We start from the raw sequence: 24,513 nt of genomic DNA on the forward strand, positions 1-24,513 counted from the left end.
GGAAGAGACAACACACAAAAGGAAGCTAAAAACTGAGTAGGAGAAGATAGAGAAGTCCAGTGCTCTTTCTTCCTCCCTTTTGTGCTCCTTCATGTGATATAATTTACCCCATTTTCCCTCTCCTTTCCTCTTCTCCCAGTATAATCATGGCTTGTTGAAATTCAAAGAGTACACCTGTGTACGTAAAAAACAAAAGAAAAGGAAAAGAACATTTATAAAGCCAGTGCTAGGCACCGTGTTAAGCATTTTATAAATGTTATCTCATTTGATCCTCACAACAACCCTGGGAGGTAGGTGCTGTTATTTTCTCTGTTTTCAGAGGAAAATTGAGGAAACTGAGGCAAACAGAGATAAAATGGCTTGTTGCAGGTCACACAGCTCGTAAGTATCTAAGGCCAGATTTGAATTTATGGTTTCCTGACTCCAGGCCCAGTGCTCTATACGCTGTGACACTTAGTTGATTAGAGATATCTAAAGGGAAAATGGGAAATGCTTCAGGAAATAGTTTCCTGTCACTTCCAGTGGAAACTAAGAACCATTTGAATAGGATGTTGAAGAGTGAATTCTATCCCAACCATTAGACTAAATGATATGAGGCCCTTTCCATTTCTGAGGCTCTATTATCTTCCCTTTGCATGTTCACCCTTCTCCCTCCATCCAACTCTACTCCCCCACTTTTTCCCCAGGGTCATTTGATTATACATTTATTAAGTGTTTGCTGAGTTTAATGTCTGTGCCAGAACCCAGGGATACAAAGCCAAAAACTATTCTATCCCTTCCCTGGAAGAGTTTACTTTCTCCTGGGAGGATTCAGTGTATACACAGATAAGTAAATACAAGGTAATTTGAGTTCATATCATCAGTTTGTATCTCTGTCCTGGCAGGTACCATGGCTTCATGGGATCTATGCTGTTCTGGGAGCAATTGTGTTTACAATGGTGAGTCTGGCCAAGCCCCCAAAGAGTACAGGGGTGCATGCAGCCTGGTTATATCTTCTCTTGTTTTCCAGTTGATATTTGCTCAGTCTCCTCCTCCCAATCATCACCAGAGGGATGATGAATCATCCTCCTTTTTCTTCATGATTATTCATCTCCTACCCATGAGTGACAGATGTAGGTTATAAGATAGACATAAGAGAAATGAAGTGCATAAGCAGCAGAAATATTAAATCAAGACGGGCAAGGTAAAGAAGGAAGACAAATACATGTGACTTTGGAATGAAGGGTAGGATGATCCAGAGAAGTCATTTGGATGGAACCTTTCCCAAAGCTATTAATCAGAGAAGGGTCCACGGTTCCCTCTCATGAAGTGGACTTCACATCTTCCTCATGATCTGAGATATCTTCTTCTTCCAGGGCCTTATTTGTATAGGGCTGGATGTCTAGTCATTCAGGTAGAGCTATACCAAATACAGAATAATTCCATTAATTGACATGTGATACAGAAACTAAAATAAGCAAAATAATATGTCATCAGGATCACGGTTGGGTGAAGTAAGAAATATTTGCACACAGATTTCTCCTTAGGTGGGGTAGGAGGAAATGGTACACTTAATTATTCAGTAATACTAAGTGGTCATAAGATGGTCACCTGCTCCTATTGGACAAGGAATTAGTTTGAAGGTATAAAAATATTTGGGGAGCTTTCCATGTAGTGTCACCTCTGCCACACTGGGCTTGATCACCATGACAAGATAAAAACAGAATGTGGAGGGTGTTTGGTTAACTTTCTATAGTTAAGCAAGTGAACTTAGAATCTGCAGCTCATAGCTCTGGGTCTTATATACAGAACTTTGATATGATTCATGATAATCAAACTGATTAATACTGATTGGAATAGAATAGGAATCCAAATAAATCATCTCTTACAGCAGGAGGAGACATATTTGTAGGAGACATGGTATTAGTGGGTATGGAAAGAGTCATGTTTTTTATAAGGATATAATGGTTTTGGAACATTCTGTTATAATGGAATAATAGCTAATATTTATATAGTACCATAGACCAAGAACTATGCTAAATGCTTTACAGATATCTCATTTGATCCTCATAACAATCATTGGAGATTTTATAGACTGAGACAAACTGAGGTTAAGTGACTTACTTGCCCAAAGTCACACAACTAGGAAGTACTTGAGACTGTATTTGAATTCAGGGTTTTTTTTAACTATAAACTTGGCACTCTGTCCATTGCACCAGCCCTCCTTAGTCCCTCTAGGTCTGAGGAACCTAAATTAAAAAGTCTGAAATGATTTTCAAAAACTGGGATGGTTGAGGAAAGATTTAACCTCCAAAATCCCTTGTTGTCTCCACTATTTTGGAGGGAAACAGAGAGCACAATAAACCCCAGTCCAAAAATCTTGGTAAATTAACAGGTAAAAATTGGCATTGTTCCTGTGCTATTGTTTTCTCACATTCAGGCCATTCTAAACGGGGCTCTGTGCCTAGTCTTCAGTCCCCTTGTGTCCAAGAGAGGTGAAGTTTGTGATGTCATAAGAGAGAAGAGACCTAGATACAGTTAGCCCTGGAGCCAAATGAGGAAAGGGAAGAAAGAGAAAGAGAAATTATGAGTAAGGAAGAAGTAAAAGAGCCAGAAATAGAGGAATAGGTGGGAAGGTGGGCAAATAAGAATAGAAAAATTTAAAATACCTCATAATCTTAGATCAAGAAGGAATTAAGAGGGATAATCATGTCCAACTTTCTCAGTTCCCTATACTCATTTATCCCTTTTACTCATTTATCATATATCATACAAGAGAAGCAGTATGGCATAAATGCTGTTGGTCCTGGAGCCAGAAAGGCTTGAATTCAACTCTTCCTTCAGAGACTTACTAGCTGTGTGACCCTGGGCAAATGACTTAACCTCTGTCCGCCTCAATTTCCCCATTTGTAAAATGGGAATCATAACAGCATCTACTTCCCAGAGAGGTTGAAAGGATAAAATGAGATAATATCTGTCAAACACTTTGAAAACCTTAAAGTGCTATGTAAAATGTGGAAATATGTATAGAAGAATTGTACATGTTTACAATATATTGGATTACTTGCTGTCTAGAGGAGGGAATGGAGAGGGGAGAGAGAAAAATTTGGAGCACTAGCTATTATTATTAAGTCACAATTCTCTTAGCCTCAGGCAACTTTGATATTTATCTGCTAAGTTATAAATCATTTCTGGTTCTTCATAGGTAAAGGTCAGTCTCACATATGTGGAAATATGAGTCTCAGAGAGATTGCATAGAATAAATCCTTAGTGATTAAGTTCATTAGGCTTCATTCAAAAAATCATTTCTTAAGTATCTATTATCTGCAAGGCACAGTGTTAAGTATTACAGGGAATCCAAAATGGAGTTAAACATAGTCCCAGTCTTTCTCAATTGTTCAGTTATATCCACCTCTGTGACCTCTTGTGGCATTTTCTTAGCAAAGATACTAACTTATTTTACAAGTGAGAAAACTGAGGCTAATGGAGTTAAGTGACTTGGCTAGGATCACACAGCTAATTAAGCATCTGAGGCCAAATTTGAATTACAGTCTGGTAGAGTGATAGAGATAGGTATATAAATAACTATGTACAGTGTAGAGTTATGTTAAATCTTATGAAGAAAGAAAGAAGGATATAAGCAAAGTCCTCTGCTGAAGAAAACATCACAAGTCAATTATTTGTTTTTATGTTTGGATGTTAGCTGTTGTTTATGGATTACATGGCATATATTCCCAATGTAAGTCTGTAGTGTAAGAAATGTGATACTTTTGGAGGGGACAATTTTAGTTAGCTTAATTGAATGTTTTCAGAAACTAAAAGAAATCTTGTTTCATCACTGGCGGTGGGGAGAAATCCTAGCTAGTGCCAGAACAAAGTAACATTCTATCAACTGTATCAAATATATGAATACTATCCACCATACTTCCTAAACATGTTAAAATGTAATTGGGAAATATTTACCAAAATAAATATAAACACAATAAAATAAATAAAATATAAAAATAAAAAATAATAATTAATATTAGTATTGTTTATATTTAATATTTTAAAAATAAAAATAATAATATATAAAAATGTAAAAATAAACTATAGAGACAGTTAGTATGTGGTTTTCAAAATGTAGTCCACAGTGATCCTTATTACTCTAGGTACTAAATGTCTCCTTGCTCTTAACATGTTTGTTTCTATTACACATGCTTTCTTGGAAAAAGGTTTGTGGAAGGAGAATAAATAGGGCTGAGGGGAGAAGATAAGAGAGGATGTCTCAGGTGAGGTAAATGACCAGTTCAAAAGCTCAGTCAAAATGAAGCTTAAATGAGGAAAATGAAGTTGGCAGAAAGTCTGAGAGAAGTTGATTTAGAAAGAAAAAGAGGGGAGGGGAGGAAGGGAGAAGGAAAGAAGAAAGAGAGAAAGAAAGAGCGGAGGGAAGAAGGAAGGAAGAAAGAAAGGAGAGAATGAAAGAAAGAGGAGGGAGGAGGAAGGGTGGAAGAAAAAAAGCAAGATCTGAGTTTCAATCAACTCTAAGAGATAAATAGTGAGCCACAGTAAGCTTCTGAGTGCAGTAGTGTCTCCAAAGTCATCACAGGAGGATAATCTTTGTATGGCATGAATAACTGAAGGCATGGATTCTTTTGTAGCAATAAAGGTATACAGAGGGCTCTTTTCAGGGTGGAGGCTATGGGAACAGAAACCTCAGAGGCATGGTTGATGAAACTGTAAAGCCTGTTTGCCAAGGGATCCTGTGGGCTCACCTGGTTTCTCCTGCTTCCCTACTATCATCAATAACACCACCCCAGTGTATTCCTGACCTAGTGTCTTGCCTTACTATCTGTTAGAGAATATTGGTGTTTCACAGAGAATTCTGGACTCCTCTGGGATCAAATGAAAGTTCTGTCTTTCCAATCATGTCCACTGACCTCATCACAATCTGTTAAATAGCTCCTAAAATTTAGAAGGGGTTTCAGCAGCTGTGACATGGAAGCCAAATTAAAGCTGGGGAATTGATTTAATAGATTTCTTTGTCAAGCTTCAAGATAAGTTAAACCCATTTCTGACTCAGAATGTATAAGGCACTGTAGCATCTATTTGTCCCCAGTCTTTTTATAACTGACCTAATGATCGTAATATATAGAAATAGAATAACCTAATAATAATTAGATCTCTAATCAAGGACTATCAATCTTCTTTGTCATGGAATCCTTTAGTAAACCAGATCTCCAGTCTGATGGAAGCAACCTTTCTAAAATTCATAAAATAAAATACTTAGGATACCATTCATACTGAAATAAAGATGCAACTTTTTCCCATTCAGATACCTTCTCCACCACCACCAAATTATCCATAGACTGTGGGTATGGAGAGGAGGGAGGGAGTCTGTGGACCCCAGGTTAAGAAAACTTTTTCTAAATAGACTTAGTCAGATTAATTCTGCAGGCTATATGTCCTAAGGCAAGGGAAATAAAATTTATGCCTTCTCCATGTAAAATGCCATCCCTGTGGCTCACCATTTTTTTTGTTGTTGTTGTTGTTGGTATATTCCCAGTGTGATGAAAAGACAATGGCCTTGGAGATAAGGCACCTGAGTGCCAGCCCTACCTGTGATGCTACTTGACTGAAATTATTTAGATAAGTCCCTTGAATATTCTAGGCTTCAATATTCTTTCTTGTAAAAGATAGGGTTGGGTTCTTGGGGTTGTAAAATGTCCTCCAGTGCTAATATTCTAGGATTTTAAAACAGGTCACTTCTTGTGGGTATTCAGGGTCCAAATTTTTGGACTATACATGATGCTGACTACTGTCTTGTTCCTCTCACTCTCCAGATGAGGTTTTTCATTGGCATCAGTTTTCCCATCTATGAAATGGGCAGCAGTGTAAAAAGGCACAAATGGGACAAGACTTAGAAGAGGTAAAATATGATAGACTAGGGGTGGCAAAGGACCAGAGAGGGGTAGGAGAGATTTCAGAATTGGGTCAAGACTATGACTCATTTACCCTATTTCCCTATAAGAGCTCTTTGGATTCATATTTGCTTAATGCCTCTGGTTCCTTTGATGTGAGATGCCATCCTGAATCACCAGCAAAGCTTTTCCTTAAGGGCTCCTTTTCAAAATATACCCTTCCTTGTTTTTTTCTCCCTACTCCCTCAGCTTCAACCTCTGGTCTCTCTTCTTTTTAACCCCAACCAATTCTCAAGTTCCTTCATAGTGCTCTGCATTGGAGTTCTAGGTTTCAGGATGAGTAAGAAACCATTCTGTCTAGGGAATATCAGAATGATGTGAGGTATGGTTGAAGGATGATGGAAATTTCTAAGCACCCTCTATTCTCTGGGACCCTAAGATCTAGATCTCCCTTGTCTCCCCAAGGTAGTCATGATGTGCCCTTCACTCCCAATCCATTACTTCAATCTAGTTCCTGATCAATGATTTCAGAGCCCTTGGGCACAAGAACCAAAATATCAGTGAGAGTGAATGAGTAAGTCAGGCTGGAGTTTGGTCCTAGCATGAACCATAACCCTCTTTGCTTTTCCAGCGTACTTTTTGTTAAAATATTTTGAAGAACTCAAAAGGTAATGGTGCAAATGGAGTATGAAATGACAGAGGCAGAAGAATTCAGGGTTGGGCCACAGGCCATTTGTTTTGTAGTCTGGGCTCCACCTATAATCTTGATTGACTGTGTGGCTTTGAGTAGGGATGCTTAGCTTCTTTGGGATTCTTGCCCAGAGCTGTGGGGCTGAAACCTTGAGTTGGCCAATCGTTTGGCTTTTTTCTGGGTGAGGCAGAAAGGTCTCTACATTGCTAAAATAGCAATAAAAAAACAAGTCCTTCCCTAAAGACCTAGGAAATAAATCAAACAGTAGAATCTAACAGAAATAGAATCTCCCTGGCCCCTCCCCTTATGTCCCTCTGTGACTTTCTGTGGGACCAGAGGTGACATACCAGGAATAAGGGAGGGGTTAGTGAGCTAAAGGGCTCAAAGTATGTAATGAGGTTTAAAACAGCCACAAGCGTTGATCAGAATAATTGCTGGACAGTAAGGTTCTGGTTGAACTTCAAATATGAATTTATAGTAATCCTAGGGAAAGACAGTGGGAAAGATCCAGAGGTGGACAATGGCAAGGCAAGCACTGCCGAAGGCTGAGGTCAAAAGATGTTCACAATGAAATGTTTGATTTTGCTTTGTCACTGGAAGGAATTTTTAAATTATTTTCTTGTCCAAACTACTCCTTTTAATCAGTGAAGAAACTGAGTGATGAAGAGGTTCTGATGAGTTTCCCAAAATTTTCCAATAAGTTAATGACAATCTTAGTGCTGAAGCCCAGCTTCCACTTATCTGCTAGTCTCAACTTCTTTCCACCAAACCATGATGTTTCCATTTCATTCCATTTCCATTGATTTATTTCCCTGACCTTGAACACAGTGCTTCCACATAGTAAGCATTTAATAAATGCATTTTTATGCCTTCATTCATTAAGAGGCAGTGTAGCCTGTAGGAAAAGGAGCCTTGCTGATCAGGAGATCTAAATTTGAGTCTAGCCCATCCTGCCACTAACTCATTGTTAATGATTTTAGACAAATCTCTTTATTTCTTTGAAGTTCATTTTCCTTACAGGAAATTTAGAAGGGAAAAGACCTTTTCTTAAATAAGAATAATAATCCCTGTCCTGTCTACTTGACAGAGATAGCAATAATATATGCAAAAACACTTGGAAAACTAAGGCATTTTGCAAATTCAAGATAGTATTATCAAATATAAACAACAATAATAATAGCTAACGTTTATATAGCACCTATTTTGTACCAGACTTTGTGTTTTACAATTATCTTATTTGATTCTTATAACAACCATAGGAGGTAAAACCCGCCATTTTACAGATAAGGAAATTGAAGCAAATGTTAAGTGACTTGCTCAGGATTATGAAACTCGAACATATATGAAGTCATATTTGAACTTTGATCTTCCTCACTCTATGCCCAACAGCCTATCTACTGTGCCCCAAATAAATAATATTTATTTTTTTAAAATTGACCCTTATTTCTTTTTAGTGTCTGGGTCCTTTGTCCTGTATTCTCTTGTATCAATGGCTCATCTTTCCCACACACACACATATTTCTTTTTTTTTTTTAATTAAAGCTTTTTATTTTTCAAAACATATGCGTGGACAATTCTTCAACATTAGCCCTGCAAAACTTTGTGTTCCAATTTTCCCTCCCTTCTCCCACACCCTCCCCTAGATAACAAGTAGTCCAATATATGTTAAACATGGTGAATATATGTTAAATCTAGTGTGTGCATACACATTTATACAATTATTGTGCTACACAAGAAAAATCAGATCAAATTAAAAAAGAAATAAAATAAAATTCAAGCAAAAAATTGTTTAGTTTAACAACTAAAAGAATGAAAATGCTATGTTGTGATCCACACTCAATTCCCAAAGGCCTCTCGCTGGGTGTAGATGGCTCTCTTCATCATTGAACAATTGGAACTGGTGTGAATCATCTCATTGATGAAGAGAGTCACATCCATCAGAATTGATCATTGTATAATCTTACTGTTGTCATATATAATGATCTCCTGGTTCTGCTCATTTCACTTAGCAATAGATGGCTCATCTTTAAAAGATCCTTTAAGGGTATCTCCCTATTCTGGGGTCGGTCTTTGGCACAAAATTCTTCCTGATATCTAACCTGAGTTCTTCTAGCTGCAACCTGTAGAATATGATATGGGTCAGAATTTGGTTGAGCTGACCAGCCTATTTTCTCTTTATTTCCTTTGCACTATTAGAAATCAACCTCCCTTGCTCCCAGCAAAAAGAGCTGAGTTTCCAGGGAACAGAAAAGATAGATAAGGGCAGGATCAGACTGCCTGGGAGGATTGCTTATGAAGGGTGAGGTAGCTTACTTGACCAGGTATCCCCTAGAAGGTGAAAGTGCATTGTGTTCCCCATCCCTGGCCTCACCCCACTCACACTTTTCTAAAGCTAACAAACTAAATGCTAATCCTGCTAACACCTTCTTCTATTTGGGAGGTTCTGGGTAGCTTAACAGAAAGAAAGGGACACACCCCAGCGTCAAGGAGGGTATGAGTCAGGAAATAGAGGTGTGAATCAACCCTTTATCAGGAAGAAGTCCCAGAGATTCTGGAGCATACTTTATAAAGTATTTATAAAGTATATAAAGCCGGGGGTCCTCAAATTACGGCCCACGGCCCAGATGCAGCAGCTGAGGATGTTTATCCCCCTCACCCAGGGCTATGAAGTTTCTTTATTTAAAGGCCCACAAAACAAAGTTTTTGTTTTTACAATAGTCTGGTCCTCCAATAGTCTGAAGAACAGTGAACTGGCCCCCTATTTAAAAAGTTTGAGGACCTTTTATAGTATGGGTCTTTAAAGGAAAATTTGAGAATGTTAGATAGCTAGCTATATAAATGGCTAAATGATCATAGGGTCATCTACACAGATTATTAAAGGGTTGGGATATTGTTGTTTGGCTAGTCAGGGACATATAGATGATTCATACAATCCAGCAGAGAAAGGATGTTCTATTAAAAAAAAAGAAAATAAACACAACAGGTTTTCTATTTATAAACAGCCTGGAGAGCCTCAATTTGCTTCTTAATTTGCATATTATTATTAATTTATTATTTTTATTCTTATTGTTGGTTTATTTTTATTATGTTTATTTTTATTGTTAATTATACATATTCAGATTAACATACATAGCATGCATTTACACACACACACACTCCTTTGTGATTTACTTCAGATCAGAACAGATTGCCCTCCACAAAGAAAGGTGCAACTACCACCTAGAGAACAGATTGTTATGAAAAATGTTCATTTACTCTGGGCACTGATAAGATACTGTCCTTTTTCTGAAAAGAAAAGTGGCACTTCTGAGTGAGCAAGGCACAGCTTCCCTCAATCACATCACTTCTCCTCAGACAACATCATTGTACAAGTTTGCAGATTTCCTGTGCCTGGGACTCATGGGCTGAGGCAAGTCACATACTGACATCTGAAATACTTCTAGTTTAAAAGAAATCAGTTTGAAAGCCTAAAATACACGTGAAATTTATTTTGTTCTTTTAAATTCAATTTATTTGGTGTGTGTTTTAAGTTTGAATATTTGGAATCAGCATTTTCTCATTGCATTTGGATTTTGTTTTCTTTTAGTGTTGTCTTCATTTATGCTTTGTAATCATTTTTCATAATAAAATTCTTCTGATTCTGACTAGTCACAGTATCAGTTCATGTCTTCCAAGTTTCTTTGATTTTTTCAGATTTGTCATTCTTTATGGTAAAATATTATTCCATTATATTTATATAGTATAACTTGTGCAGCCTTTCCCCAATTATTTTATTCCAGGTTTTTATTCCTGCTTCTATGAATATTTTGGTTTTTTTATTAAAGCTTTTTATTTTCAAAACATGCATAGGTAATTTTCAATAGTCATCCTTGCAAAATCTTGTGTTCCAATTTTTTTCTTTCCTTTCCCCCCATCCCTTCCTCTAGACAGCAAGTAATCCAGTATATGCCAAACATGTGCAATTCTTCTATACACATTTCCACAATTATGCTGCATACAATTCTACAAATATTTTGGTAAATAAAGATCCTTTCTCTCATTTATTTCCTAATTGATTAAATCTAATAGTGAATCAAAAGCTAGAGACAATTTAGTTAATTGCTTCTAACCAATTCAGATTTTCCAGAACAATTGGATTTATTCATAACTCTGCCTTTGCCAGTTTGATTTACATGAGGAATACATCAGAATTAATTTAAATTACTTTGCATTTCCCTGATTATAAGAAACTAGAATCAATCAATCAGAATTTATTAAGTATCTACTATGTGCCAGACACTGTTATAAGCATAGAAACAAAAATAAAACTGCCCTCAAGAAGCTGATATTCTTTTGGGAACAATTTTTCAGATTTTTGTTAATATTTTCTTCTTTTGGAAACTATTACTATTCTTTAACCACATATTTATTAAAGGGGAAAGGAAGGGAATAAGTATTTATGAAGTGCTTATTTTATGCCAGATATTATGCTAAGTGATTTACATATATTATCTCATTTAATCCTCAGAACAACCCTGTAGGTAGAGGCTATTATGAACTCCATTTTGAAGTTGAGGAAACTAAGGAAGTAAAGGTTAAATGACTGGCCCATAGTCACACAATTAATGAGTATGTGAGGATGGATTTGAACTCAGATCTTCCTGACTTCACTATGCTACCTAGCAGCCTCTATTAAAGAACAAAACTGCTTTTTTTAAATTTAAAACTTTATTGATGCCTTTTGTTTTATATAGCATTGTTTCCAAATACAACCTTATCTCTTCTCTCCAGTGAGCCATCTCTTACAATGAAGATGTGTCTTTTTTCAAAAGCACTTCAACATAACCAGTGAACACACTAACCTCTTCTGACAACATGTGCATTATTCCATACTTGCAGTCACATCTCCAATGAAAGATGAAAAATGAATTTTTTCATCTTTTCCCTAGAGCTCTTTACTTATTATAAGCACATAGCATTCAATTTTGTTTTTTTTTTAGTTTACATTGTTGTAATCATTGTGTATATTATTTAATTAATTCTGCTGCTTCATTCAATGTAAGTTCCTCTAAATCTTCGCTTGTGCTGAATTCTTGCTCTTTTTAGAGTATAATAATATTCCATTAACATCAAATAAAACTTTATTATTTCCTAGTTAATGGGCACCCACTTAATTTCTAAGTCTTTGTTACCACAAAAAATGCAGCTATTTAATGAATATTTTATTACTTATGAAGCTTTATATATAAATGTTTATGTATATATATATACACACACATATATAGTCAAGCAAAACAAATTTCCTCATTGAATATCCTCATAAGCATATTTTTTATATTTTTAAAAATATATTTATTTATTTTAGACATTTTTTCTTTTTAAATTTTGAATTCTAAATTCTTTCCCTTCTTCCAGTCCTCCCCTACTCATTTAGAAGGCAAGCAATATATCAATTATACATATGAAATCATCCAAAGTAGATTTCCAAATTAGCCATCTCACCAAAAAAAAGTGAGACAATTACACTTGAATTTGCTTTCATAGTTTATCAGTTCTCTCTCTCTAAAGGAGATCAAATTTTTTCATAATGAGTCCTCTGAAATTGTCTTGGATCATTGTATTGATCAAAGTAGCCAAATCTCACAGCTGATATTGACATTCACAGTATTACATTGTTGTTAGTGTGCACAATGATCTTTTGGTTCTTCTCACCTCACTTTGCATCAGTTCATATAGGTCTGGCCATATTTTCTGAGACCACCCCCTTTATCATTTCTTATAGCACAATAGCACTCCATCACAATCATATGTCCCAGCTTATTCACTCATTCCCCAATTGATGAGCATCCCCTCAACATTTGACTCTCTGGCACCAGAAAAAGAGCTGCTATAAATATTCGTGTACATACAGATCCTTTACCTGGTTCTTGATCTCTTTGGGATACAAACCTCATTGTGGTATTGCTGGATTAAAGGGAGGGAATGAGTACAGATTTTTTCTATAATAGTTGGAATAAGTCACTACTCTTCCAACAATTCACTAATGTATCTATTTTTTCTATTCCCCTCCAACATTTGTCACTTGTGATAGATGTCAGGTTGTACCTTACAGTTGTTCTAATTTACCTTTCTCTGCTCAATAGTTATTTATAGCATTTTTTCACATCACTATAGATAGTTTTGATTTCTTCTAAAGTGAATGAAGAATAGGCATATTCTTATTGTCTATTCTTATTCTTTGACTATCAATTGAGGAATAGCTCTTGCTTTTATAAATTTAATTCGTCTCCCTATATATTTGAGAATCTTTGTATAAGAAAACCTTGATGTAAAAAATAAAATTATTACTTATATGGTATCTTCTAGCAAAATATAGTTTCCTTGATGATATCTTTTAATTAGATCTGTTTATGCTTTTGCTTCATCTGAAATGATGATTGCTACCCCTGCTTTTTTTTTAACTTCATCTGAAGCACAATAGTCTGTTTCCGATCTTTATTTTAACTCTGTATGTGTCTTTCTGTTTCAAGTGTGTCTCTTGTAAACAACATTTTGTTGGATTCTGATTTAAACCATTCTTCTATCTATTTCCATTCTACAGGTTATTTCATCCCTTTCACTTTCACAGTTATGATTACTGTGTATTTCCCTCCATCCTATTTTCTTCTATTTGTCTTTCTCTCTTTTTTATCCTATCCCTCCTCAAAGTCTGTTTTGCTTCTGATCACTGCCTACCTTAGTGCACCCTCTCTTTTGTCACACACCTCTATATCTCTTATCCCCTTCCCATTCTATTTTCCTGTTGAGTAAGATAGATTTCTGTACTTAACTGAATGTGTGGGGGTCTGTCTTGTATCTCACACACAGAAATATGTGTGTATTCATATATTTTTTCCTCTTTGAACCAATTCCAATGAGAGTAGGTTCAAGCATTGCCTTTCAGTTGTCCCTGCAATTTCTCTGTCCACCATAAAAACTCTTCTTTGCATTCCTCTTTTATGTGAGAAAATTTTTCCCATTCTACCTCTCTTTTCCTCTTTCTCCCAGTATATTCTTCTCCCTATATTTTTTCTATATCATCACAACATAATTATCATCTGTTCATTCTATCTATATAGATTCCTTCTAAGTGTTCCAATAATGACAAAGTTCTTAGGTGTTACATATATTATTTCTCCATATAGACATGTAAACAGTTTAACCTTATTGAGGTCCTAATGATTACTCTTTCATGTTTACCTTTTTGGTATGACATCTCATTATTGTCATTTTCTTGGGTGAAGCTATTAATTTGCTGTTTTACCCAATCATTCTTTAGTATGAGATTTTTGGTATGACATCTCATTATTGTCATTTTCTTGGGTAAAGTTATTAATTTGCTGTTTCACCCAATCATTCTTTAGTATGAGATTTTTGTTATCATGTTTACCTTTTAAAGCTTCTCTTGAGTTTTCTGTTTGAATGTCAAATTTTCTGTTTAGCTATGGTCTTTTAATCAGGAATAATTGGAAGTCCTCCATTTTATTTAACATCCATTTTTCCCTTTAGGGATTATATTCAGTTTTTCTAGGTATGTTATTCTTGGTTGTAATCCCAGCTCATTTGTCTCCTAGAATGTCATATTCCAAGTACTCTACTCCTCTAATGTAGAAACTGCTAAATCTTGTATGATCCTGACTGTGGCTTCCCAATATTTGAATGCTTTACTTCTGACTGGTTTGCAATACTAAGGAGCTCTGGAATTTGGCTATATTTCTAGGAGTTTTTACTTTAAGATTTCTTTCAGGATATGATTGAAGGATTCTTTCAGAATCCTTCTAGATTTAAGATACTGCCATAGGTTTTCCTTGAAAAATTCTCTTGATATTATATGTGGTCTCTTTCTTTGATCATGGTTTTCAGATAGTTCAATAATTCTTAAATTATCTTTCCTCAATATATTTTCTAGGTCAGTTGTTTTTCCCAATGAGACATTTCATATTTTCTTCCTTTTTTTTTCCATTTTTTTACTTTGTTTTATTGTTTCTGGAAGTAGAAGGAAATCATTAGTTTCCACTTGCCCAATTCTGATTTTTAAGGAATTATTTTCGTCATTGAGCTTTGTACCTCTTTTTCTATTTGGCTAAATCTGTTTTTTAAGATGTTATTTTCTCCAATATTTTTTGCTCTTTTACCAAGCTATTAATTCTCTTTTCATAATTTTCTTGTTTTCCCCCCAATTTTTCCTCTCCCTGTTATCTCTTTAACTCTTCCAGGAATTCTTCCTGGCCTTGGTTCTAATTAACATTTTCTCTGAGGCCTCAGATGATACTGGCAAAGATCCCTTTTAATCTCTTTCTGACAAGTTATCTAACCCTCTATATCTCTGGGCAGAGAGCTTCAAAAGCTGCTTCTGTCACAGCTCACTGCTGCTACTCCTGCTAAGCCTACCCCCATATTATAGACCTCTCCTATGCATGTCTTAAGTTGTCTTAGACTGGAAAAAATGTTTTCATCTGACCTTTTGATAGCTCTGCTGCTCTAAAATTTGATTTGAGGATGTTTTGAAGGGAGATATTGGAAGAATTCAGCTGGGTCCTAACTTATACTTCTTCTTCTTGCCCTTTCATTTTGTACCTTGAATCCATTATCTCCCTGTCATGAGATGGATAGCATGCTTTATCAATAAACCTCTAAAATCTTAATTGATCATTAGATTGGTCAGAGTTAAAGTTGTATATTGTATTTTTTTAAATAAATCATTCTAATTCTGTTCACTTCATTCTACATTAATACATCTTCCCAAGTTTCTCTTAAACCATTCCTTTTGCCACTTTGTACATCACAATCATTTTCCATTACATTCATATATCATAATTTGTTCAATCATTCCCCCAGCTTATAGGTACCTGCTTTACTTCCCGGACTTGAATATCACCAAAAAATGCAACTATCTCTGAATAAATATTTTGATATATATGGGACCCTTTTGTCCTCAAATTCTCTGGAATATATGCCAAATAGTAAGATTTCTGGATAAAAAGATTTGGCCACTTTAATTATTTCTAATTATTTTTCCCCACATAATTACAAATTTGTTTTTAAAATGGCTAGAACAATTCACAGCTCCACCAATAATATATTAGAATAACTTTATCTTTTATCATATTTGCCAATTTGCTGAAGATGAGGCAAAACCACAGAAATGCTTTCATTTGCATTTTTTTTACTATTGGTGTTCTAGAACAACCTTTAAATTAGTAATAGTTTATGATTCTTTTTTCTTAAGATCAATTTGTCCATGTTTTTTCACTATTTATCCATTAATGACTGAATAGCTCAGTCTAATGTTCCCTCTATATATGTTGAATATATAACCCAGGTAAACTCTGATGATGCTTATTTCAAATCCCATCCCCACTAATGCTTGAGGATGCATTCTTTTCAGAAGCAATGACAGAGTTGGTTTGATTATAATTTCCAGAGCAAGAGTTAGGAGGAAAAGTGGGGAAAGGAAAGATGAAGAGGAAGGACTTGTAGAAAGTGATTCCCAAGTTTCCTTTTCAACTATGCATTTCCTCAAATTTTTTCTTCAGAAGCTTTTTGAAGTTACAAGCATGAGCTCTTTCTATGGACACAGTATGTAGATTCAATCAATAATTTCTTATTTGTACTCAGAAGGTACAATATAGTACTTGGGTGTTTTGTTTTGTTTTGTTTTTTAATTCTACCAATTTCTCAGAGTACTATGATTCTTAAGTTACACTTGCCTGTCCTATCTTCAAATCAGTGTCTTTGTTATAGAGTTCATGTATATTTTTAATATATTGTCTTTTGTTTCTCTCTGCCAATGTTACTTCCACCTCTGTACTTTTAAAGTTTGGGATATCTCATTCTCTTTCTCACAACCACTACTTCTTTGAAGAGTTTTTCATTCTGTATTCTAAGTTTTCTATCCTGTTGTTTGTTAGTTTCGACTTAAGAGCTCTGATTTTCAATTTTTTCTTCCTTTTTAGGAGTCAGAGGGAAGATGTTAATAGAGAAATATCCTAAAAATTAGATTATTTGGAAATTTTGTCAATAGGAAGCAATCTTTAATAGGTACATCCTATCACTAATATAATATCCTAAATAATTACAAGCTCCTAAAATACCTTTATAATTATCAAAGAAATATTACTGTTGGAATACACAGGAGAGCTGTTGGAATACATGGGAGCCACCTGATAGTGGCTGCTAGAGATCCAACCCGGAATGGATCTCCGCTTGTGAGAGGATGATACAAGGAGACTGAGAGGCCGTTGCTGTTCTGACCTGACTGAGAGGCTGTTGCATTGTCTGACCTCTCTCCTCTTCTCTCTGCCTCCAATTTATCTCATTCCCAGTCCACAATATCCGTGTCAGCAAAGGCTGCCCTGCAGCTCCTTCAGATGTTACGATCCACAGCTGTGGAGGCTCTCAGAGAATTGACCTGTCCCTTAACATATCACTTTGTAAAATTATAGTCAGTTTTGGTATCCTTTGTATTTTTTTATATTTTAATATTTGAAAGTTCATGAATAGTACTCAGAGTAGCTGTTTATTGAGGATAACATCTTTCCCCAGGAATCTACTGAAACCCTGTCCATAGCCTATAATTTCTTGGATAAGAAGCATTTTTATTTTTGGCCTTCAAAGAAATCTGATGAATGAGAAGGCATGGACAACTATCTTAATATCTTATTTTTAAAGATGTATCTCTCTTTTGAATCATTCTGTTGCTTTATTTTATTTGATTTTTTTGCTTTTGTTACATTTTCTTTGGAAAGCTCATAGAATTGTTTTTTCCACTGAGAATTTGTGGTTCATTTTCCTTCATAGTCTACTATACTAAGTTTTGTGATCTTTGAAATTTTTTGGTGCTCAATTTTTCTCCTATCTTTATGAGTAACACTGTTGTTTTATTTGTTCGGGGTCTAGCTTATACACAGCCTCTCTTAGATTTTTTTGTCTTTCATGATTTTCCTTTTATTCCTACTAGCTTGTCTCGGACTTTCCTCTTATGTCTTCCAGCTCATTCTCTTTCCCTTTCCATTTCTGCACAGGTCCCCTGACAGTGGGCATCTTCAGGCTATTTGAGTTAGGGATTCTAGTTTCCTATTTGAAGTAAACCTCATAAAGGAGGCCTGACTCCAATCAGTTTTCTAGTCCCCCTTTTCTTGAAATGGAGCCCCTTCTCCTGTGGCTGGCTCTGCAATGTCAACTTTTCTAATCCCTGCCATAATGAAATCCCTTTCCTTCAAATAGTTGGACAGACTCAATATTTCTTACTCTTGTGAAGTAGGGGATGGGAAGGAAGTGGTGAGGGAGAAAGAATTTAGATTTATTCACTTCCATGGGAGAACCAAGCAGGAACTTTACAACTAAACCTTAAATAAAGGTTTGCCAGGTTGCTCAAGCTGGCTGCCTGTGCCCAGGACACGTGGTAGGTTGAAAGTTGGATTGGTAAGTGGAAGCTTTAAGTATTATTTCACAAGCTTTTTTATAACTCATGTATTTCTGTCTTGAATCTGAATATGAATCTGAGGGAGTTACTGAACTTCAGTTTCCTCATTTGTATAAGAGGAATAATATCACCTTTTGATGGGAAAAAGAATGCTTAGTGGGCAAAGGACTGTCCTTTGTCCCATTGGATTTTTTTTGTTTCCATATATTCAAAGTGTATATAGAAGATCTATCTTTTGTCCTTTTTCTTCAAGCTTTTGCCCTCAGGTGACTATCAGCTAAGTTGTGTTGATAAAGTTTAAGAAAAGATAGGGAAGGAAACAAACATTTATTATATATCAACTTCTGTGCTACATGTTTTATGAATATTATTATATTTAATCCTCATAACAACCTTGGGGGTTAGGTGTTATTATGATCCCTATTTACCACTTGAGGAAACTGAGGCAGAGAAAGGTTAAGTGATGTGCCCCAGATTCACACAATTCATAAATGTCTAGGGTTGCTGACTCCTAACTTAGTGCTTTATCCACCTAGGTTTAACATCACCTAAGGGTATTTGCTTTTTAAAAGGGAACTCTTGCAAAACTCAAAGGAAGAAAATTATAGGAAGGGAATAACATCAGGTAATGGATGTATTGAGGCAGAGATTCCTGTCCATTAAGTACTCTCTGATGCCAGCAAGCAACTACTTGGAGCTTGTGAAGCTGGCCAAGGTCCTAGAGTAAAGCCTGGTCATTAGCTATTTAGTGGGAGTTAAGGGCTTTTGGAAAAAAAAAACCCTTAACTGTCTTATGCATAGAAAGGGAAAGTCCATGCTTAGGGCATGCAAAGGAAAGACTGTATTAACATGGGCAAGTCATTTCCTCTCAAGAGACAATTATTTATTTATTTTAGTTACTTTTTTTTAATGAACAAAAAACTGTTTTCTCTCCTTTCTACTCTGCTCTCCTCTCCTCCAGTTCAGTTTCCTTATCTATAAAATGAGCAGATTGGATTGAGGTCTCTTTCAGCTCTCAATCAGTGATCCTATGAGAGAGAGAGAGAAAAGGAGTACTACTTCAAGCAGCTTGGAATTCCAGGCTGTACACTTTGAGTATATGGTAACAACCAAAAAAATCCAATGGGGCTAAGCACAGCCCTTTGCCCACTAAGGATTCTTTTTCACATTAAAAGATGATATTATTCCTCTTACACAAATGAGGAAACTAAAGTTCAGTAACTTCCAGCTTTATATAGGCAATCCACCTTGTGCAAAGTGCGAAGGAAGGAAGAAAGGGAAAAAAGAAAGAAAGAAGGAAAGAGAGAAAGAAAGGAAAAGAGAGAGAAAGAAAGGAAAAGAAAAAAGAAGGAAGGAAGGAGGGAGAAAGGACAGACAAGGGAGAAAAAAAGGCAAAACCAATCCCTGCCTTTGAGGACTTTACTTCTATTAGAGGAGAGATTATGTACTTAGAAATACATGCAAAACAGATACAAGACAACCCAGCCCTTTTCTAATACTTTTTTTTTTCATGATGCCTTACTGCCTCCTGCAAATAATGATCAGAGAGGAATCACGCCTGAACTAGATTAATTTATCTTGTAGTTGAGAGATCTCTGAGAGATTGGGATAAAAAACAGGTATGTTCAGAATTGGTGTGTATGAGAGGAGGATTAGGAATGATTAGAACAGGGAGTAAAAGGCCCACTGGGGACAGGACAATCCCAACAGAATTTTGATGGACATCAAAGTTCAAACCAAAAGATCAACCTTATGATGTAGCCTAATGTAACCCTTCTCAGAAGAATCTCTGACAGTAATAACTTTCTCCCTTTTATCTCTCTAGTTCCTGGCATTTGACACACAGCTGCTGATGGGAAACCGGCGCTATTCCTTGAGCCCCGAGGAATACATTTTTGGAGCACTCAACATTTACCTGGATATTGTCTACATCTTCTCCTTCTTTCTGCAGCTTTTTGGCACCAACCGAGATTGAAAAGGCTTCCCTTTTTTTAACTCCAAGAAATGCTATCTGTTTGTCCCCCTGTAACATCTATCCCCTGCTCTTTCCCAGCCTCTAAGACATAGCACTAAGCATTCTCCTAGCCTAGCCCTCTGCCAACTATTCTCCTTCTGCAGCATCCTTGGAGTTATTTTCCGTAGGTTGTATATATATATGAGGAATTCTGGAAGCCTAAAGGACTGGAGTCACTAAATTTCCTGCTCCCTGCATATCAGGACTGTTATTTCCATTTCCAACTGTGAAATTGTAAATCCCGTGTACTCCCTATCTCCCACATCAGCTTTGGGGTGTAAGAGTCCAGGGATATAACAGACAATGGTTTAGGAACTTAGATGTCAGTGGAAGGACTGAAGGATAAGCTGAATCCTGAACCCCAGAAGATTTATGTGATTTGAGAGAAAAAAGTTTTCCCTCGTTGTTACTGACCCCATCCCTACCTTTCCTCTGATCAAAACACGGAAGCATTTGGTTAGTTAGATGGTGTTGTGGTTAGAGCACTGACCCTAGAATCAGGAAGACCTGAGTTCAAATTCAACCTCAGACACTTAACACTTACTAGATTGGGCAAATCACTTAACCCAACTTGCTGGGGATGCAGGGGAAAGCTGAAGCATTTATGGAAGGGAATGAATTGGCATAAGAACATAGCCTACCAAGATTCCCCCACTGAAGATATGCAGAAGTGTAGTATCTAGAGCCATAGGAACTGGATGTGACTCCAGGGCAGTCTGCTGCACTTTGCATATATCACTTTGGATAAATCTCTTAGCTTTCCTATCTATAGGCATAGCCTCAGCTCCCTATATATGAAATGAGGTCCTTTAGGGCTCTAAATATGTGAGCTTATCTATGATGATATTATATTTGAGGAAAAGAGAATGAGGGATATTGTTTAAAGAATGGCATTCGTTCAAAGGGTCCTTCAGTGTATATGTGAGAGCTTCAGTTAGATCTGTGATTGCATTTCTAAGCCAGGGCTAAAAAGATGAATGTGTAGAGTTAGGCCCCCCTGGGGTGTCAAGAGCAGAAAGAAGTGAGCCCCTGCTAAGAGTCTGCTCTGTGGCCTCTAACAGGGAGATAAGGGATAGAGGTACCAAGCGAAGTCACGTATGGGAAGGAGTCACAACCTAAAGAAATAATCAAGCAGTGTCCAGATGTGCCTAGAGGGGAAATTAGAGAGATTTAGAAGAGTCTTTGATGTACTCTCAGCCTCCTTGTGATATAGATCTGGCTAAAAGAATTGAAAGTCCTTTTCCTTCCAGCTCCCCAAGTTGTCTTCTAAGGTCCTAGGGACTAGAAAGGACTTGGAATTGATGAATAATGTAAAATATAAAGGGTGCCTGGACCCTTAAAGAGAAGGAATGTTACTTTCTGGTGAGTAATAGAGAAGAGCCTTTTATTTGAGAAATATTAGTTTGGGTGGGAGATGGAATAGCTTCTTTGCTATGCTGAGATCCCCAGCAGGGGAACCCCTTCTTCCCTTCCATCCCAGGGATGAACCCCTCCTCCCCCGCTCTCTGCACTGCATATCCCCTAAGTGCCTCCCTAGTTTGTTGCCTTGCCAAACAGAGAACCAGGTCTTAAATGCCCAAGCCAGAGTCTATCTCTACATACTCCAAAGGGAAGACACTTCTCACTCTTCTCAACTTCATTCTCTCTCCTCTTCAGTCCAGATCACCCCAACCAGTTGCTTTTCTCAATCTCCCCTGAGGGGTCAAGTGTGCTCCCTCTTTCTTCTCTTTATCTTCCCATCTCCCCAGTTTGGAAATTGGCCAGCCTATGGCTGATTCAGCCAGGCCCCTGATAAGAACTGGGTCCATGTGATGAGGCTGGGGCCCCTTTTTCGCCTGGGCGGTCGGCTGGGATCGCTGGGCAGGTGTGTTTGCGTCAGCTACCTGGCCTCTGGCAGTGTAGCCTGCACCTGGGAGGGGACTCAGTTAGTGAGGCCTGAGGGAGTGGAGCAGTAGAGGGGGAAGGAGCTGGCTGTTGTGTTGGTTCATGCTGTGGTGGCTCTGGTAGATGTGGAAAATTACTGGGTGAAGTGTTGAAGCCCCTCACCCCAGTCATCAGCCTGCCTTCTTTCCACCTTTCCTTCTAACCTCCAAATTTTTGCATGCTCACTCTGAACACTATGCCTGTTGCATGAGCAAGCTCTTCCTGGACTTTGTAGCAGAGCTAAGGTTTTCCATTTAGGGAAGAAAGTGGGATATACTGCATTCTCCATACTGCCCCTTGACCCCTACCCTTTGGTACTTCCATTGACAAGACCCCACAAGACTGAAAGCTTTATGATATCTTGAGTTCTTGAGGGGCAAAGAAAATCATCTTCAGAAGGAAGGAACAAGAGACAATTAGCTGAGCTGCAACTAGGGTGGGATGATTGAGATTCTCAAAATGGCACAAATTTAGCAGTCCCTCACAACAGTGCCCAAGTAGCAGAACAGGTAAATTTGAAAGCTACCTGAGTGTATTTTCTCAATAGATACTCCAGGTGAGCTATGTTATCCAAAGCAGAGAGGCTTTGCTGTGTCCTAAAGTTTCAAGGAACAGAATTTGTTGTAGGAAGTTGATATGTGAATGCTTTTAATCCTGCTTGCTCCAAGTACATTTTGTTAAGTATGATCCAAATACAAAAAACAAAAAAACAAAAACAAAAACAAAAAAAACCCCTGCTGTTTACAATTCTGGGAATCAGAATGGACTAACTAGCTAGTGAGCTATAGGCTGGGGAATCTATGTACCACTCTGTAATTCTGGGGAAGTTGATGCACTGGGGCTGTTAATATCCCTTTTCTTCTCCAAGAAGGAATCTTGGAGAGATCTCCCAGCTCAATTTGCCTGAGACTGGATTTAAGCCTGATTTTTAGACAAGTCCTCTCCATACTCTGTCCCCATCAGAGTGAATGAGTAGATATTGGGAACCAGAATAGTAGGTATTAGGAAATTTTGGATCTTGAGATGATTGATCAATAAGATTTGCCATTTAGCTGCTGCTAGTGAGGACATTTCTTAAAGTTTTCTCTGCCTTCACTTCCCTATTCCTGACCCTACAATCTCATTTTGGTGGCTATTTTCTACCCTGCTTCAATCTCCAAGCTACAGGCCTCCTTCTATCTCAAGTTTGTTAAATGTCTTTTTCTACTGCCAAATCTCAGCACTATATTTTGAGCCTCCCCCAAAAGAGTTCTCTGGTCTTTAACTTCACTTTCTTTTTAAATCTTTGCTGCTTTCCAGAATCAATTTGCAACCTTAATCTCTGGGAGGGGAGGGAGGAAGGAATGGGACAAAAGATTTGTCCAGGATTGAGTTCTCAACATGAAGAGAAAGATCCCAGTCTATCCTTAGTTTAAAAAAAAAAATAAACAAAACAAACCCTATCAGAATGTGATTAGGATATAGGATATAGAAACCAATGGAAATCACCCAAATTTCTGCGGTTCCTTTCTTTGTGTTTGTTGAGCTAAAACCACGTGTTTGGTTCCTTTGTATACCATGGGAAGGAGTCTAAAGTTTTGAATGTTCTCAGCATTTCAGGAAAATAAACTGAGGCTCAGAGAAGGGTCAGATTCACTGGGGGGGGGGGGGGGGGGAGAGAAGAGGGTGCAGATATCCCACTTCCCAACCATTTTTTTTTTCCTTCAGAGAAAAAGAGTCCTAAATCATGAAAGGCAACCCCCAGGGGGAAAAAAAGCCTTTGAGGCTGGATGAGCCTTTAAGAAAGCAGTGAGGGAACAGGAATGTAGGATTACAAGAAATCAAAACACAGGCTAGAGAGGGAAAAAGGCCATTTTCTCCTCCCCCGGCTTTATACTTGACATTTCTTTTGGGGGTGAAAAATAAAGCTGGGCATAGGACACTTTACTGAAAGATAATAGAGTATCTGAGAACTTGATCCAGTCAAGAGTCCAGCCTAAGGGGGGTAGGGGGAGTAGATAGAGACTATATTTGCAGAGCCAGGCTGGGAGATAAGGGAAAAGGAGCTCAGAGTTTATGAGAATCTCTGGTATCACTCCTACCAAAAATCCTCTGCATACATTACTATCCAGTCCTGCTGAATAAACCAGATCTTGATTTCTTCAGTACCATGAAGGGGAGACCCTAGGAATCCTTCATCTCTTTCCAACTGATGAGACATTTTAAAAGTCTGCCTCAATCTCCCCAGTGCCCACCTAAAAGGGATCAGCATCTCAGATTTCTCATCTAAGGAATGGGTTTGGGTACCTTTGCGTACACTTTGCTGCCCCCATGTGGCACTTTAGGGTGATATGGACAGGCCCTGGCAGAGCTGGGAAAGTGGATTAAGGAGAGATTCTGGAAAATTGGACTAAGAGCAGATCTGCCACAAATCCCTCTAGCTTGAATACATTTGTTTCTCTGTTGCCTGATTCCTCTGAAGTCTACCCAGTGGCTGACACTTGTTCCCTCCATTTACCTAAACAACTTCCCGTAGGCTGTTAATGCCCTTGGGGCAAGAATAAAACCAATTATGGTCTCAACA

General features: G+C 37.3%; 1 protein-coding gene across 1 annotated transcript in view; it reads left to right on the forward strand.

The window, feature by feature from the left end:
- Positions 1 to 24,513, forward strand: part of FAIM2 (Fas apoptotic inhibitory molecule 2) — a 57,943-nt gene extending 33,430 nt beyond the window's left edge. The window contains exons 11-12 of the mRNA XM_003770873.3: positions 885 to 938; positions 19,839 to 24,513. Of these exons, the coding sequence (XP_003770921.2) occupies positions 885 to 938; positions 19,839 to 19,988 (204 nt within the window). The 3' untranslated portion in view covers positions 19,989 to 24,513. The remainder of the gene's footprint in view (positions 1 to 884; positions 939 to 19,838) is intronic.

The sequence above is a fragment of the Sarcophilus harrisii genome, chromosome 5 (assembly GCF_902635505.1).
Source record: "Sarcophilus harrisii chromosome 5, mSarHar1.11, whole genome shotgun sequence".
Classification (NCBI taxonomy): domain Eukaryota; kingdom Metazoa; phylum Chordata; class Mammalia; order Dasyuromorphia; family Dasyuridae; genus Sarcophilus; species Sarcophilus harrisii.